Source organism: Macrotis lagotis, chromosome X (assembly GCF_037893015.1).
Source record: "Macrotis lagotis isolate mMagLag1 chromosome X, bilby.v1.9.chrom.fasta, whole genome shotgun sequence".
In the NCBI taxonomy this organism is placed as follows: Eukaryota; Metazoa; Chordata; class Mammalia; order Peramelemorphia; family Peramelidae; genus Macrotis; species Macrotis lagotis.
In genome coordinates, this window is record NC_133666.1 from 331,341,159 (window position 1) to 331,360,742 (window position 19,584).

Below are 19,584 nucleotides of genomic sequence, written 5' to 3' on the forward strand. Positions count from 1 at the left end.
TCTCCTGCTTAGCAAAGTGGCTAGCCCAAAGTAAAATTTAATAAATGACTGGTGACATGTTGACTTGTGTATAACTAGCAAAACATATTAGAATAGGGGGTCTTAATATTTTTGTGTCATGGACTCCTTTGGCAGTCTGGTGAAGCCCACAGATCTTTTCTCTAATAATGATCTTGAATAATTGAAGGAAACCTTCAACTTTAGTTGGTCAATTCGCTTTCACTAAGTGTTTACTGTGATCTAGGAATTGTGCTAATCATCAGGGATATAAAGAAAGGCAACAGAGTTCTAATGGGGGAAATAACATGGGGGGAAAACTATTTATAAATAAGATACTACACACATGTGCAAATGATAAAATGGGAATAGTCCACAGGGAGAAGATATTAGAATGAAAAAGCATTAGGAAAGACATCATAGGAGTTGAGATTTTAGCTGAGACTTGAAGGCAGTTAGGAAAGCCAGGAAGCAGAGTTGAAGATGAGCATTTCAGAACTGGGAGAGATCTGATGAAAATGCTCAGGGTCTATGATGAGTAACTTGTATAAGGATCAATATGGAGGTCAATGTCACTAAATCACAGGATAAAGTGTAAGAAGATCAAAAGGTAGGAGAGGACCAGGTTGTGAAAGATTAAATGACAAATGGAAGATTTAATATTTGATCCTAGAGATGATGTTGAGTCACTTCAATTAGAGATTAGTGAAAATAAAAATGTGATCTATTTTTCCATTCTTGAAATCTATCAGTACTCTTTTAGGGATAGGAATAGGCCTCCCTTTTTTCCTTGCCTAAGCCATTTTTTTTGGATGACCTCGCTAGAGAGTTGACTAACAGGTAGGTATGGTTCTTATACAATGATCTCCATGAGAAAGGTCATAGAACTGAGAATTAGAAGGGACCTTAGAAGTCTTATGATCCAACCCCCAATTTTAAAACTGAGCTGAATAAGGTAAGGAAATTTGCCCCAATTTTTGTTGGAAAAAAAAGTAGTTCCAGCCATAACATCTTGTGTCCCACTGTAAAAGTTCATCTTATTAGGCATTTTGAAAATTTCCCCAGGAAGTTTCTTGGATAACCACTGACATCAGAGCCCAGAACCAGTTGCTCCCCCACACACACACATTGGTTTGATGGTTTGTTGGGTTTCACCTTTAAAGTGCACTTTAAAAATATATGTTCTATAGAAATGAGCATCAAAAAAACCTTCCAGTTGACCTTGGGATCCCTTCAAATTATCATTCTATATTTCACAGTCATCGTCCCTTTCGTAGCCAGACTTCTAGAAAGAGTCATATATACTCATTGCCTCCATTTTCTCATCTCTTACTTATTTTTTAACTCTTACAATCTGATAACTAACCTTACCAGTTGCCGGAATCTCTCTCCAAGATTATCAATCACCTTTGAAATGCTAACCCTAGTGACTTTATCTTAATCCTTATTCTACTTTACTTCTATATAACTTTTGATACTGTGGAACTCCATTTCAGACAGACAACAGTCTCTTAGCTTCTAGGACCCTATTCTTCGCTGTTTGTTTTTTTCCTTTCTACTTGTGTGAATACTCCTTCCTTCTCAGGCCTTTTTGGTGGATTATCATCATTTTCCAATCTGCATAGTGTAGTCTTACCCCAAATCTATCCTGGATTCTTTTCTCCTTTTTTTTTACCCACTCTCAGTGATTCTATTAGCCACCAAAGGGTCAATGATCTTTTTTTAAATTGATTTAATTTTATTTTAAATTTAATTTGGTTTTCAAGTCTTCATTTTCTCTCTCCCATACTCTACCTCCTCATACTCACTGAGAAAGTAAGAAAAATAAAATCTGTTACAAACTTTTCTAGTTAAGCAAAATAAACTACTATATTGTTCTTTTACAAATTGATAGATGTCATTATAAACATATATATATATATATATACACATACACATACATATATATGTGCATAGTCAATATAAGATAACTATCTATATCTATCTACATGAGTTCATCACTTTTATGTGGAAGGTGGGTATCACATTTCATTGTGCGCCCTCTAGAATCAGGGTTGGTCATTGTATTGATGAGAGTTTCTGAGTCTTTCAAAATTGTCTGTTCCACAATATTGTATTATGTAAATTGTTCTCCTAGTTCTGATCACTTAACTTTGCATCAGTCCATACAAATATTCCTGAGTTTCTCTGAAGCTGTCCTCTTCATCATTTCTTAAAGCACAATAGTATTCCATCACTTTCGTTTACTATATAACTTGTGCAACCATTCCAACTGATAGAAACTACCCAATTCTTTGCCACCACTAAGAGAGTTGCTGTTAGATAGTGAACTCCTTGAAAGAAGGAACTCTTTTTCTGTTTTTTTTTTTATGAGGGTGTAGACAATATAGCATTCTGACTTAGAGGGATTTTTTTATGTTATTGAGTCATTTCAGTTGTGTCTAACTTTGTGATCCCATTTTTTGGTTTTTCTTGGCAGAGATAGTGGAGTATTTTTCCATTTCCTTCTCCAATTCATTTTCCAGATGGGAAAACTGAGTCAAATAAGGTTAAATGACTTACCCAAGGTCACACAGCTGGTAAATATTTGAGGACAAATTTGAACTCAGGAAGATGAGTCTTCCCGACTTCAAGCCCAGCATTATCCATTGTGCCACCTAGCTGTCCTGACTCAAAGGCTATGCACAGTTAGATAACTTTTTGGGTTCAGTTTCAAGTTGCTTTCAAGAGTAACAGAATTACAAGACAATTCCAAAGGACTCATGATAAAAAAAAATGTTATCCAACTCCAGAGAAGGAATTGATAAGAGTTTGAATACATATTGAAGCATACTATTTTTTCGCTTTTGTATTTTTTCCATGGATTTTTTTCCCCCTTGGAGTCTATGTTTTCTTTCACAGCTTCACTAAGATTGCAATGTGTTTTGCATGATTAAACATTATAACTCTTATCAAATTGCTTACTATCTCAGGGAAGGGAGAAGTGAAGAGGGAGAAAATAATTTGTAGCTCAATTTTTTTTAATGAATGCTAAAAATTATCTTTACATATAATGGGGGAAATAAAATAATATCTAAAAAAAGAGAGCTTGCTAGAAAAAAGAATACATGGATTAGTTCAAAGTTCCATCATAAGTTAAATGACCATCCCCATGTAGATGACTGGCAAATTTATATCTCTTACTCTCCTGAAACCTAGTACTTCTGTTTAAAATATCCTCCTGGCTGTCCATTCAACATTAATATGTCCACAATGAAACTCATCTGCCCCTCCCTCCCCTCCCCCCCAAAAAAAAACTTTGTCCCTCCTCCAAATATTCTGATTTTTGTTGAGGACACCACTAGCCATCTAGGAATTCAAATTTACAACCTCAGATTTGTCCTTCACTCTTCAGTTTTTCACATTTTCCGCCTTTCAACCCAAACAGTTATCATGTTCATTTATTTCTAAGTCTCCTTCCACAACAAGTCTCAAATAGATACCATACTTTCTGTTCACTTGACCACCAGCCTCTTTCAGACTCCTATCATCTCTCACCTGGACTTTGCAATGGGGAAACCCCTGTTTTCCCCTCTGCAGTGTCTTAGGTATGATCATGTTGTTCTTCTCAAAATCTTCGGTAGTTCCCTATTGCCTCTGGTATAAAATACAAGTTCCTCAGTCCCACATTTATAATTCTCTGCAATCTGATTCCCATCAACCTTTTCCAGAATTATTTCCAATTACTCCCCTTGATTATTTTATATTACTCCTCTGTGTTCAGGCCTCCTAGGTGGCATCATAATGCACAGTGTGCCACACCTGGAGTCAGAAAGACTCCTTTTCCTGAGTTCAAATTTATCCCAGATCAGCTGTGTGACCCTGGGCAAGTCACTTAATCCTGTTTGCCTCAGTCTCCTCATCTTTGTTTAGAAATCCCACATGGGATCATGAAATGTGGACACAACTGAACAACAAATATCTCTATAATTCAGGCAAACTTCCTGCTTGCATTTTTCAAATTAGACATTCCATTATCCACTACTATATAAGGGCAGTTAGGTGATTCAGTGGATAGAGCCAGTGGAATCTGGAAGACCTGAGAGCAAATCCAAACTCAGATATTAGCTATGTGTTTCTAGGCAAGTCAATTAATCTCTCTTTTCCTTAGTCCAATGGAAGAGGAAATGGCTAACCACTCCAGTATCTGCCAAGAAAATCTCACACATGGCCATGAAATAGCACACAATTAAACAACCGTCTATTGTTGTTCCTTTGCGCAGGTAGATCTTGGTGTCTGGAACCCACTCTTTCCCCACTTCCTTCTCTTAGAATCACTAACATCCTACAAGATTCAGTTCAGGTGGCATTTGCTACTCAATTCCCAACCCCTATCCCTAAATCCTCCCAGTTCTTAGTATTCTTTCTTGCTCCTGAAATGGCATTGTATTTACTTCTGATGTATTCAATATAATGTCCTGGAGACAAGGATTTTTTCACTGTATCACCAACACCTAGCACACTGTGGACCCCCCAAAAAATTTGTTTGTGGAATTGAAATGTAAATTGAATTAAAGAATTGCAACAAGCTCTCTCTAAGGTCACATAGAGTAAGAAGTAGATAAAAGCAGGAAAAAAGGAGAACCATTGACCCTTGTCACAGCTGTTTGCACACCAAAGAGAGGAAGGAGTCAGACTTCTTTAAGGCAGAGGAGTGTGTTCATAGTCTTAGCAACTGAACTAAGCTCTAAGGCATGCAAGGTTTGAACAGTGGACACTCACCAAAAAATCCATTTCATAAGAACATGATGGGAGAAGCATGACTAGATATCAATTGATGTGAAAAAGCCCTGGGGATTTAATGGACTTCAAATGCAACATGAGTCAACATTTGATAATGGCAGTCAATAGACTTCCTGGAATGATCAAACAGAAACAGGACTAGGCAAGAGAAACCTCCACTATTCTCTGCCCTGAACCAATCTCATCAGAAATATTATATTCAGTTTGGGGCATTTAAGAAGGATTTTGATAAGTTAGAGTATATTCAGAGAAGGGATAGAAAAATGGGAAGGGAACTGGAAGTCATGCCAGATTAGGCGTGACTGAAGGAAATGCAGTGATGTGTAACCTAAAGAAAATAAGGTTTGAGAAATAGCTACAAGTGGTCTTCAACCATGAATTTTTTCTTGTTAACTCTGGAGGCCAGGGCTTAGGACAGAGGGTAGAACAGATAATAGGTGAGGGAAGAGTAATGTTAAGATGGAAAAAGTTCACAGATGTGAGAGTTAGTTCAGACCTTAAACTTCACAATCATAACTTAAGGCAAAAATGAATGAATAAAGCATTAATAAAGTGTCCACTCTATGCTAGGCTCAATGCTAAATACTTTACAAATATTAACTCATTTGACCCACACACCTTTGAAAGGTAGGTGCTGTTTTTACCCACATTTTTCAGTTAAGGACACTGAGACATAGGCAAAGTTACTTACCCAGGGTCATACAATTAATGGATGTTTAGAGCTGGATTTGATTTCAGGGTTTTCCTGACTCCATTAATGCATTCACCTAGAAAAAAAAGCAGGCTCCAAAATACTTTGGCACCAACCTAACAATTTGGCAAGCCAAACTCAGAGCAAGAGAATAAAATTGAACTAACATTAAGATTTAGACTTGGAAGGAGATTAATAAATTGGAAAGAAGCTAAGGAAGAATGGGTTTAATTTTCTTGTAAGTGGACCCTTTAACTAAGTCCACTTTTTTAAAAAAACAGATCTATGTCATCATCAATATGAGAAGCTCCTGGTGAGAAAATTCTCATTATTAATTAGGTCACCATCCTCTTTGCAACTTACGGTCTTAGAGAATTGCCTGGGGTACTGAAAAATTTAGCAATTTGTCCAGAGTCACATAGCTAATAAGCATCTGGGGTCTGAAGGCTGGATTTGATTTCAGGTCTATCTGAGTATATATAGATATTTCTTTATATTTATCAGCTCTACCTGATAGTATGTATCAGAATTGGAACTTGAACCCAGACCTTAGAAGCCAACTCTCTATCCACTATGCCACACTGTTTTTTAGGACCATGTTGAATACAAATATAATATTCCTACTCTCCAGCTTGTATTCCTGTTCTTTCATTGAATAACCATGGGGTCAGTTACTACTTTGGATTCCAGGAATAACTTTATGAATGGTTATATCTGAAACAATATTTCAAAAGCCCCCACCAGGCCTTCTGGGACAGAGCCAAGATGGCAGCATGAAGCTAGGAAATAAAAATTATAAAAATGCCCCCCCTCAGAAGAAAAAAACAGTGACAAATTACCTACATGGGAAGTCTCAAAGGAGTCTGTGAATTAGAATCAAATCCAAAACCTCATAGAACTTAAAGAAAGGAATTTAAAAATCAAAGAAGAGAGGAAGAAGAAAAATAGAAAAAAGAAATGAGAGCCATGAAGGAAAATTATGAAAAATTGACAAAAGAAATCAGTTCCTTTGAAAGTAAAAATAACCAACTGGAAAAAGAATGCAACTCTTCAAAAAATAAAATCAACCAACTGGAAAAGGAATTAAATTCATACAAAAATCAAATCAAACCACTGGAAAGGGAACATAACTTAGCAAAAAGTAAAATTAACCTACTAGAAAAGGAAACACAAAAGCTACCTGAAGAAAATAAATCCTAAAAATTAGAATTAGACAAATACAAACCAATGAATCTATGAGACTCCAAGATTTCATAATGCAAAGTAAAAAGACTTAAAAAATTGAAGAAAACATAAATAGGAAAAATAAATGACCTGGAAAATGGATCCAAGAAAGATAATTTATAAATTATTGGTCTGCCAGAAAGCCCAAATCAAAAGAAGAGCCTGGAAAATATATTTCAGGAAATTATCAGGAAAACAGTCTAAATCTGCTAGATCAAGAAGACAAAATAGCCATTGAAAGAATACATGAAGCTCCTCTGGAAAGAGATCTCCCAGTATAAAAACTCATAAAATATTTCAAAATTCTCAAATAAAGGAGAAAATACTACAAGCAGCAAAAAAGGAGAAGCAATTTAAATACAAGGGAAACACACTCAGACTTACACAGAACTTATCATCTATAACACTGAAGGACCAGAAGACCTGGAACACCATATTTTGGAGGGCAAAGGATCTTGGATTACTAATAATTTACAACCCTGCAAAATTCAGCAAATTCTGTCAGATTAAAAGATAAATGTTCAACAAAATAGAGGAGTTCCAAAATTTAGTGATAAAAAGACAGGAACTGAACAGAGAATTCAATGTCCAAATACAAAACTCAAGAGATGCATAAAAAGGTAAATAAAAAGGGGGAAAAAACAAAACAAATTTTAGTCAAGAATATTAAATTGTATACAACCCTACAGAGGAAGATATAATAACACTTATAACTCTTGAGAATTGTATTTCTCTTAAGATAGTTAAAGGGTTGAATGTAGTTGAAGAGACTGGACTTAGAGGATATAGATATGGTTGGTTTTTGTATTTCTATTGAAGAAGACCAAAAAGATATTATGTTTGAGACAAATAGTCCAGGTGACATGCAGGGGTGTTTACTCTACAGTTCTGTGTCCCACATTTCCTTTGACCTATTTTAATTCTGTCTTGCTCATAGAGCTTAGCAGTCTCTGGTGAGAGCATACTATGCTGAGGGGTTCTGAGCCAGTGTCTCCCATATTTTACAATCAATTGTAAAGTTCTTAAGAGAGATCTTCAGAGTGTCCAAGTTCTTAGAATACTTAGAGACTCTAAAATTAAGGAATTCAGAAGTGACTTTACTAAATACTTAGAGGTTTGTAGTACCATAGGAAGAGAGAGTGGGAACCTACCTAGAAGGGTTAGACATAAAGAGATTAGGAAATGATTTTATCTTAATCCATACTTTAGTTAATGAGGGTTCAAGTACCATGTTTGGGGAGCTAAGGGAGTGGGGGAGAGTGGGGGAAAAAGTATGCTTGGGGTGGGGGAGAATACAAATGATACATGAAATGATTTGGCTTTGCATGATGCTTTGGTTCATGAGGATTGCATGTCCATTGAGGGTACTTGAAAAGGGGATAAGGTATAAAGTGATTATAATTTGATGTGATTCATGACTCTTGAGAAGTGTATTTCTAAGGAAACAGAAGAGGAGAGGGTACTTAATGACTATGAGACAATGCTGTTTAGCAATCAATCAACTTTTGATTGTACTTTGATAGTACTTTGAACTTATCAAGCAATCAAGCAATCTTTCAATCAACTTTTGCCTGATGGTACTTTGATAGTACTTCCATCAGGTCAGATAAAAGGAGTATAATATGATAAAAGGGATGTAAATACAAGAAAGGGTTAAAAAAATAAAAATAAGGTGAAGGCTAGGCCTTAGTGGATAAATAACACTTGGTAAAGAGGCACAAAGACCTATTAATAGAAGAGAAAAAGAAGAAAGGGTGTAAACACTGAGTAAATCCTATTCAATAGATTTAGCTCATAGAGGGAATAAGATACATTCCCAATTGAATTTAAAAATCTACCTTACCCTTAAGGGAAGTGGGGGGGGAGGGGAAGAGAAAGTAAAAGAAAGAAGGGACTGGTAAAAGGGAAGGCAAAGGTAAAAGTGAAAGTTATAATTTAAAAGAAAAGTGAAAGGGAGTAAAATATTGGTGAAGAAGAATAAGAGAAAAAAGAGAAAAGTATAAATGGGGAAAGATAGCATGATTTAGTAAGAATTAGTCATCTTAACTGTAAATGTGAATGGGATGAACTCTCCTATAAAACAGAAATGGATAGCAGATTGGATTAAAAACCATAATCCTACATTATGTTATTTAGAAGAAACACATCTGAAGCAGAGAGATGCACACAAAATATATTATGCTTCAGCTAAAGCAAAAAAATCAAGATTAGCAATCCTAATCTCAGACAAAACAAAAGTGAAAATAGATCCCATTGAAAAAGATAAGGAAAGAAACTATATCTTCTTAAAAGGCACCATAGGCAATGCAGCTATATCATTATTAAACATATATATGTACCTAGTAGTATAGCTTCCAAATTTTTAGAGGAGAAGGTAAATGAATTACAAGAAGACATAGATAGCAAAACTTTAATAATGGGGGACCTCAACCTTCCTCTCTCAGAACTAGATAACTCTACCACAAAATAAACAAGAAGGAAGTTAAGAAGGTGAATAAAATCTTAGAAAACTTAGATCTGATAGACAACTGGAGAAAACCTAATGGTGATAGAAAAGAATATCTTTTTCTCTGTGGAACATGGTACCTATCCCAAAAGTGATCTTGTAATAGGACATAAAAAACTTACAATCAAATGCAGAAAGGTAGAAATAATTAATTCATATTTTTCAGATCATGATGCAATAAAAATTACATGTAATAAAGGGCCATGGAAAGAAAAAACAAAAATTAATTGGGAGCTAAATGATTTAATTTTAAATGAGTAGATCAAATAACAAATCATAGAAATGATCAATCATTTCATCTAAGAAAATGATAACAAGGATACAAAATTTATGAGATGCAGCCAAAGCAGTTTTTAGGGGAAATTTAGATTTCAAAATGCTTATATGAATAAAATAGAGCAATAGGAAATCAACGAATTGGGTATACAACTAAAAAAGCTAGAAAAAGAATAAATTAAAGCTCCTCAATTAAATACCAAATTAGAAATTCTGAAAATCAAGGAAGAGATTAATAAAATTGAAAATAAGAAAACCATTGATCTAATAAATAAAACTAAGAGTTGGGGACAGCTAGATTGTGCAGTGGACAGAACACTTGTCCTGGAGTTAAGAGGACCTGAGTTCAAATTTGACCTCAGACACTTAATAATTGCCTAGCTATGTGACCTTGGGCAAGTCAATTAACCCCATTGCCTTAAATAAATTAAATTAAATTTTTTTAAAAAGTAAAAATCAACTAAGACTAAAAATTCAATAAAACAGATAAATCTTTGGTTAATCTGATTTTAAAAGTATAAAAAATGAAAAGGGTGAACTCACCACCAATGAGGAAGAAATTAAAGAGATAATTCAGATCTATTTTGCTGAACTATATGCCAATAAATTTGATAACCTGAATGAAATGGATGACTATTTACAAAAATACAAACCAGATTAACAAAAGAGGAAATAAAATACATAACCCCATTTCAGAAAAAGAAATTGAAGAAACCATCAATAAATTAACTAAGAAAAAGCCTCCATGTCCAGATGGATTTACAAGGGCATTCTATCAAACATATAAGGAACAATTAATTGCATTTCTACATAAACTATTTTTAAAAAATAGGAGTTCTGCCAAATTCCTTTTATGGCACCAATATGGTGCTGATACCTAAACCAGGAAAAATCAAAACAGACAAAATTATAGACCAATCTCTCTATTGAACATTGAAACAGAAAATCTTAAATTAAAATTTTAGCAAAGAGATTACAACAAGTTAATACTAGGATAATACACCATGATCAGATGGGATTTATACCAGGTAGTTATTATCAATAGCAAAACTGAAGAAATCATATGGTTTTCTTAAAAGAAGCTGAAAAAGACTTTGAAAAAATATGAAATTCATTCCTATTAAAAACACTAGAGAGTATAGGAATTAGTGGAATTTTCCTTAAAATAATAAGCAGTCTCTATCTAAACTATTAACAAATATGATACATAATGAGGATAAACTAGGAGTATTTCCAATAAGATCAGGGGTGAAACATCAATGCCCATTATCACCATTACTATTCAATATAGTATTAGAAATGTTAGCTTTAGCAATAAGAGAAGAAAAAGAAATTGAAGGAATCTGAACTGACAATGAGGAAGTAAAGCTTTCACTCTTTGCAGATGATATGATGGTATACTTAGAGGATCCAAGAAAATCATCTAAAAAACTATTTGAAACAATTAACAAATTCAGTAAAGTAAACTTACATAAACCATCAGGATTTCTATATATGAGCCACAAAACCCAAAAGCAAGAGATAAAAAGAGAAATTCCACTTAAAGTAACGGCAGACAACATTAAATACTTGTGAATCTACCTCTCAAAACAAACCCAAAAACTGTATGAACACAATTACAAAGCACTTGTCACAGAAATAGTCAGATCTAAAGAATTAGAAAAATGTCAATTGCTCATGGTTAGATTGAGCTAATATAATAAAAATGACAAATCCAAATTAAATTACCTATTCAGTGCCATACCAATCAAACTACAAAATAACTATTTTATCAAGCTAGGAAAAAATAGTAACAAAATTCATATGGAGTAACAAAAAAGTCAAGAATATCAAGGGAATTGATGGAAAAATGTAAAGGAAGGTGACCTAGGTCTACCAGATCTAAAACTATACTATAAAGTAGTAGTCAACAAAACTGCCTGGTACTGGTTAAGAAATAGAGTAATGGATCAGTGGATTAGGATAGGCTCAAAAAAAATGGTAGTAAATGACTACAGTAATCTACTGTTTGACAAACCCAAAGGCATTAATTTCTGGGATAAGAACTCACAATTTGACAAAAATTGTTGGAAAACTGGAAAATAATAGGGCAAAAACTAGGCAGATCCATATCCCCACACCTTAAACCAAAATAAGATCAAAATGGGTACAGTATTTAGACATAAAGGGTGATACCATAGACCAATTAACAGATCAAGAAATTATCTGTCAGATCTATGGAAAGGGGAAAAGTTTATGACCAAGCAAGAAATAGAGTACATTATAAATTGTAAGAAAGATGATTTTTTACTATTTAATTTAAAAGGTTTTGCACTAGTAAAACCAATGCTGTCAAGATTAGAAAGAAAACAGAAATCTGGGAAACAATTTTCACAGTTAGGGGTTCTGATAAAAGTCTCGTTTCTAAAAAAAAGAGATTTACAGCATATTTATAAGGTTACAAGTCATTTCCCAGTTGATAAATGGTCAAAAGATATGAACAGGCAGTTTTCAAATGAAGAAATTAAAGCTATATGTAATAATATGAAAAAATCATTACTGATTAGAGAATTGCACTTTTTTTTTAGGTTTTTTGCAAGGCAAATAGGGTTAAGTAGCTTGCCGAAGGCCACACAGCTAGGTGATTATTAAGTGTCTGAGGCCAGATTTGAACTCAGGTACTCCTGACTCCAGGGCCAGTGCTCTATCCACCATGCCACCTAGCCACCCGAGAATTGCAAATTTAAACAAATATGAGGTTCCACCTCACATCTATCAGATTGACTAAGATGACAAACGTGGGGAAAGGATCAATGTTGGAGAGTGTTTGGGAGGATGGGGACATTAATGCATTGTTGGTGGAATTGTGAACTGATCCAACCACTTTGGAGAGCAATTTGAAACTATGCCCTAAGAGCAATAAAAACTGATCATACCATTTGATTCAGTAATACCAATACTAGGCATATCCAGAAGAAATCATTTTAAAATGGGAAATACATGTTCCAAAATATTATTTTTGTAGTGGCAAAGAATTGGAAATTGAGGGGTGCCCAATTGGGGAATAGCTGAACAAGTTACGGTATATGAACGTTGTGTAGTGCTGTTCTTCTATAAGAAACCATGAATGGTTGGACAGTAGAGAAGCTTGGGATGACAACAGCATTGTAAGTTGATCAACTTTGGTGACTACAACTCCTCTTAGCAATTCAGAGAGCTAGGACGACCCTAGGAGACTTGCTATGGACAATGCTATCCACATCCAGAGGAAGAAAAACAAAACAAAAAACAAAAACCCAACCCTACAGAATCTGAATGAACACTTCATTCACTTTTTTAAAATTTCCTCTTATGTTTTTCTTTCCTATCTCATGATTTTCTTTCTATTCTCTTAATCCTAATACCTCATAGAGAAAATGACTAATCTGTAAACATATTAAACATCAGTGTGTTTACAATATTCAACACTATTCACCACTGAGGGGAGGGAAATGGGAAGGGAGGATAGAAGGAAATTATTTAACTTAAAAATATACATATGCATATGGATGAATGTTGAAAAACTTTCATAACATGTAACTGGAAAAATAAAATAAAATATCAATTAGAAAAAAAAGCCCCCACCAGTGTACTGCCAGTGTACACTCAGTTAACAATCTTTCCATAGATAATTAACTTTTATAAAAGGTATTTACTAAAACAGTAAAGGAAGAACAATTTGATGTAAAAACATCTGCCTAAAAGCCTGGGGCTCACTTAGGGTACCATGGTAGTTAGGGGCATTTGTTATATATCTATTTAGTAAAGAATAATTTAGAACTCCTAGAATTAGACATCCTTTTTCTTTTTGTAATGTCCTAATGCTATTTACCTTGTATCCAATTCTTTGCTGGATGAGCAGCTCATTGGAACTCTCAGGGTTTCTCCTTTCTTGCCATAGCCAGCATTTCAATTCACCACAAAAGAGTCAAAATCTTTAAAATTTCCTCCTCTCTAAGGTAACTATCTCTTTGCATCTGCAGTCATATCTCTTTGGGGTGTATTCATCTTCTATTGGTCCAGTGACATGGTTCAAGGAGTGAGATAAGAAGAAGCCACATTCTTCATACTCACACAGATGTATGCTTCCACAAAATATTCCCAAATCTGAAATCTTTCACTACTAGGACAGCAAACTTGATTTTTTTAATACATAGGCCAAAGGGATATAACTGATTTTCTCAACCAATAAGCTATTTGGGTATAGTATTTACCCTCATTCAATTGCTAAAGTTCAATAACCCTCTTCTATTGAGTAAGAACACATTCACACATTGTGGTGAAATTGTGGGAAATTTTCTAAACACATATTTTAGCATTATATTCTGGGCTCATTGATTGAATTAATTTTTAGCTATATCAACTTGTAGGGAATGAAGGGGGGAAAGAATAGAGGGGAAAACGCATTATCACAAATGTCACCCAAACTTACTTCTGCAACATTCCTAGCAATGGGTCATCCAGCCTTCTCTTGAACTCAACCTGTGGCAAAAAGTACCACTAGAACTCATAAAGCAACACATTTTAATTTTCTGAACAGTTCTAATTTTTATGTTTCTTCTTTATATTGGTCTGAAATCTCTTCCCATTACCTCTCTTCAATGGTTAAGTTGTCTACTATGGATTTATATAGAATATATTTAGTTCCTTTTTCACATGATTTCACTGATATTAAAAACTTCCCAGATGAGGAATTTCTATGTACTAGTGCAGACCAACACCTTGAGTAGTGAACAAGTGGGAGCAGTTCAACCACTGCCTTCTCACCCCAGTTCAAGTTATTTGTTTTTGGAAGGACTCTGATAACAAGCAAAAACTAACTCTTATAGAGAAACCCACTGTGCATTTTCCTTTGACAAAATGGATAGAAATGAAGGAGAAACCTGAAGCAAAGTGAAAAAGTTGAGTGCCCAGTGCCATCCTATTGGCTCAAGTCAAGTGGCTCTCAGCAGGGATTCCTGTTTTTCTGTATTCCACCAATAGAAGCTTATTTTCTGTAGAGTTTTTTTGTAATGCTCATTCTGGCTCTGGGTGGCAATGATATGGAAAACTGCAATTCTGACTTAACTGTTGTTAGAGCGAATTGGTGAGGACAATATAGATTGGGAAATGTGCATATTGCATACATTGATGTTAATTTGGTTTTCTTCATTTATTCTTGAATTTATCATTGAAAGCCCATATACAATGTATATTTGTATTCTTTAACGGAAACACTGCCAAGATAACGGGAGGATCTAGTTACACTGAGACTGAGTCATGATAGATCGGCAGGAACCTCACCTGTACTCTGAATAAAGTGAGTGCTGTGTGCAAAGGAATAGAGCCATAGTAAATGGTTTCCAGTTTCTCTGAAAGGCAGCTGGAGGCATAGGAAGCTTGATGTTTTCCCCAGAGTACCCTCATGTGTTAGGTGATGCATAGGGCAGACTAGCTCAGAAACGGGACCCAACAAAGTCATCTGACTGGGTTCGGGATGGATGTCAATGCCTCTGTAGCAGATCACTTCTGTTGGTGTGAACTCAGAGTATGCTGGGAAATTCTCCTGAGAGTGCGGTAGTGTAAGCTGGTAAGACAACACTAGACCCTGCAAGAAGAGTCTCAAGAATTCCCTTGTTTCTCACAAGTTTTGTCCCTTTAGTCCAGGAAAAAAAGTCTTTGGGGATTCCCTACTGTTAGCTGGTATCTATCATCAAAATCCCTTCATAACCAAATGACATAAGGGAAGGGATGAGCAAAGCTGTTGATGCTTGGTCTTCCTTTCTGCTCTCTCAGCTCTTAAAAAACCCACCTGCTGGTGATGCCCCTTATGAGGTGCACACTGACCAGTGAGCATCTCTGCAGGCTAGAGGACGCATTTAGCACACAGCAGATAGAAATGGTTTGATCATGACAGAACACAGTAAAGGTGATTATTATTTCTTTTTTCCTAGTCAGTGTACAAGGCATTTCAAAAAGTATATCACTGAACCACACAAAATAGTTTCTCTAATTCTGTTCCCTTTACAACATTCTCCCCCACTATGGGAAAAAAATGTAATTTAAATGTAGGATAACTCAAAAATTGAGAGATTCAACTATATATCATAAAGTCAGAAACAAATGATTGCAGTGGAGTGTGATGCCCCTTGGGAACAGCTCTAAGAAGGTGGTAAAATTTCAGTATTAGCATTTTCACTTCAGAAAACTGTAAACATTGGGGCAGCTAAGAGTCAAGATGGACCTGAGTTCAAATTTGACCTCAGACACTTAATACTTCCTTAGCCTTGTTTCCTTGGGCCAGTCATTTAATCCCATTGCCTTACAAAAACAAACAAACAAAAAGAAAACTGCAAAAATTACAAATTAGAGCCAGACTTCTTGTTTTGTGGATTGTTGATAATGCAGATTAAACTTAAAAATAGGTATATGTATTTCTTCTACCTTAGACTAGTTATTTAATTGAAATATTTAAACTCAGCAGTATGGCAGTAGAAGGCTTAAGGAATGATGACCAGAGGCCTTTACTTGAGGAATAATTAATGGTAATGATAATAATAACTGGCAATTATATGGTATTTTAAGATTTGCAAAATATTTTAGGTCTGTTATCTCACAATATCTTTCAAGATGCCTCTCCTTGGTTCTACCTGGCAGTTTTTCCCCTTAAATTTCTCCTCCCATTCATAAGAAAAATGCATAAAAAAGCAAGAGTTTGGGGTTCAAGAAAATTGGGGGGCACTAGAATCAGGCTAGCATTTTATAGTTTGTGAATATTGGCAATCAGGGGTTAGATAAGAATTAAAGAATTTCTAATCCTAAATCAGATAAGTAATAAGGTTTCAAAGTTAGATTAAATGTCTGTTGGTGTTATTGAGTTGGCTGGTGGCTTTGTCTTCCAAAATAGCTTGACCCTTGGAGGCAAAAACTTCTAGAAACAAAAAGTTACCCATAACCAATACTCTAAGAACTGATAAATCAATGTCTCCTTATATGGAGAAGAATAGCTGAAGATTTTCCTTAGTCTAAAACTGATGTATGAAGGGCCTGCTAACCATGTAGCCTTGAGGAAACACTTCTGGATTCTAAGCTAAAAGAGCTCATTAGAGGCCAGTCTTCTTATTGGGAAAAGCCAGAAAGAGACAAAGCAAAGGTTCACAGTTATGTGGACTGCAACAGTATAGAGAAATGCCAAGCCATCAGAGACTACACAACAGATCTAGTGGAGGTAGATGGAGTTTTTAATCTGCTTCTATTTTTCTTCAACTTGAGGGAGAGACTTTATACTAAATAGACTCTTTAAATTACTATGGGATTGTCAAAGACCTAGACATGTACTTGCTAACACTTGTCTATTATTTCCAGGAGCATTCCTAATTCCATACTTCATTGCCCTGATCTTTGAAGGAATTCCCCTGTTTCATATTGAACTCGCTATTGGTCAGCGCTTAAGGAAAGGTAGTGTTGGGGTGTGGAGCAGCATCTCACCATATCTTAATGGAGTAGGTATGTCTGAGATTTTGTTCAAGAGTGCTGACTGAGAGTAAACTTATTGTAGAAAGAACAGTGAGGAAGGATAAGTTAAATACAATCGATCTTTATTTCATTTGATGCAACAAATCATTGAATACCTTCTCTATGTGAGACTCCATTATTGGTGTTAGAGTTACAAAAATGAAATGCCATAGATCTTGCCCTCAACCATTTTATAGTCTAATAAGGAAAATGTGTACATGAAAGAATTTTGATGTAATTTATTAAAACTTAGTTTCATCAATAACAATAAATGAATACACAAATAGTTATAATATCGAATAAGAGATGACAGCAACAAGGACCACAAGCTGCTAGTCTGGTGTTTGCAAACCCAGATGCTATTACAAAAGACTTTCTTTCCTTTGTTTTACAGGCATTGGATGCTTATTTGTGTCCTTCCTGGTGAGCTTATATTACAACACCATTTTAATGTGGGTGCTGTGGTATTTTCTGAATTCTTTCCAAAGTCCTCTTCCTTGGAGTTCTTGTCCTTCCAATGAAAACAGAACAGGTAAAGAGTAGGTGGATGCCCCATTATATGACATTTGGGCAGGTCAGAACTCCATCTCTTCCTGTGGTTATTTTTTATAATCCAAGACAATTCACCAAGACATCCACAGGACAATTTTTGCTTGAAATTTGTAAACTCTGTGTGTGTGTGTGTGTGTGTGTGTGTGTGTGTGTGTGTACAAGGTATCACAACAGTCTATGCTTTGGTAGCACCATTGTTAGTCTTTGAACATTATTCTCTATTTCCCCATATCTATAGTCCAGTCCCAAGCAACTGCCTACTCTTTCTACTAAAGAACAGACTTCTGAGGCTTGGCAGAATGAGTAGGGAGCTAATATAGGCTGCCCCAATGCCTTCTCAGTGAAGATCTTAGTTACTGTCCTGGTCCAGAAATCCCTTCAATTTGTGGGGAGGGGGAACCTTCCTCCTATGCATTTGGAGAGTCACAGATAGGCAAAATTCTGATGGAGCTTCTGCTTATAGATGAGACAACACCAGGCTCCTACATTCTGACCCAATTTCCAAGCATCTAGCTCATCCGTTATGAATCAATCAACAAATATTTAAATGTATTCTAAGTCTCAGGCACAAAAGCACTGGTAATAAAATGTAAGAGTGAGACAGCCCCTGCTGTCAAGGATGCTGCATACTACCAGGGGACACTGGCTCATAGAGAAACACAGAAAACTATATGTGCAAACTATATGCACATCCAAAAGAATCAGAAAATGTCCCTTTGAAGGAGGTTACACTTGAATTAAACCCTAAAGGGAACTAGGAGATCCCAAAGGTAAAAGTAATAGTCCAAAAGGTGAGGAGGAGGAGATTCCAGACGTAGGTTCTGAAGACACAAAACTGGAAATTTAAATATAATGAACAAGAAAGAGAAAGCAAGCCAGCCACAGGTATGAGGAGGCTCAATCTATAATTGGCCCTGAAAAATACAGGTTTAGGAAGAACTGATGGGCTTTAAGTACCACCCAGAGGATCCTGTATTTTATCCTGAATTAACACCCTTAATTTCAGACAATGGGGAGCAACAGAAGCTTCTTGAGAAGAAGAGCAACAGGACCTCTGTCCGGACTTTAGAGCCTTTGGACTCTTTGGAGTCCTTTGGACCTGGGTGTAATTTGGGATTTGAGCCTGGTGCATTTGTATAAAGCTCTTCTTATTGGTGGAGAGAATGATTATTCTGCTCAGAATAGTGAGAGGCAGCATTGGTGAGAGCTTGGGAGAGGAGAGTTTTGCTTATGACTTCCAGAAGAAAAACAAGGGATCCTTCAAGGAGAAAGCCCTGGAGAGAGAGAAATTTGTCTTTGGGAAGACACTTAGAGCAAGTGAGAACTCTTGCTCTCAGTTAAAAAGCTAGGAATCAAAGATATTCTGCTATTATGGCTCCGTAAGGAGGTGTGGTAGATAGAACACTTGAGCTGGAATCAGGAGACCTGAGGTCAAAGAGGGTCTCAGACACTAGCTGTGTGACCCCTGGGCAAATCATTTAACTCTGACTCATCTGTAAAATGGGCTGCAAAAGGAAATGACAGTAGCTTTGCCAAGAAGACCCCAAATGGGGTAGCAGAAATGTGAACATGACTGAAACCACTCAATGATAGCTTCCCAAAATCATTTTCTTCTCTCTAGGGGTTTCTTCCTGAAGAAAACTTGAAGTCTCTTGTGTCCTCTTTCAAAACTAAAAGTAAGAAGATAACTTTACTCTTCCAACACTGTCCTTTACAGAAGCTCTCAGTGTGGAATAATAGTTCTCTCCACCAATGGGGAGAGTCCCATGGAAATACCCAAGGCCTGAATCCCAGGTTATATTGGGAAGTGGAAATTCCTGGTTCCAATTTCCCCATATTCCCCAACCCACTGGGGTGGAGTCACCTTATTTGCTACAGGAAGTTCAACTCCTCTTGTCACCCAAGTTTTCCTGATTAACATCCTTAATTTCAGCATTGCTTCATAGTTATCTTAGTTCTGAGCTGCATTATTATTTTCTAGAGAAAAACAAACAACAAAAAAAAAAACCCACCAATAGCAATGACAACAACGAAGTCAATGGAT

The 19,584-nt window shown here is 35.8% G+C and overlaps 1 protein-coding gene across 2 annotated transcripts in view; it reads left to right on the forward strand.

Annotated features, from left to right (window-relative positions):
- The window catches only part of SLC6A18 (solute carrier family 6 member 18), a 47,509-nt gene that overhangs the window by 2,658 nt on the left and 25,267 nt on the right, over positions 1 to 19,584 (forward strand). The window contains exons 2-3 of one of the 2 annotated variants that reach the window (XM_074199566.1): positions 16,839 to 16,979; positions 17,383 to 17,520. In XM_074199566.1, coding sequence (XP_074055667.1) covers positions 16,839 to 16,979; positions 17,383 to 17,520 — 279 coding nt within the window. The remainder of the gene's footprint in view (positions 1 to 16,838; positions 16,980 to 17,382; positions 17,521 to 19,584) is intronic. The other variant, XM_074199567.1, reaches the window with a different exon arrangement.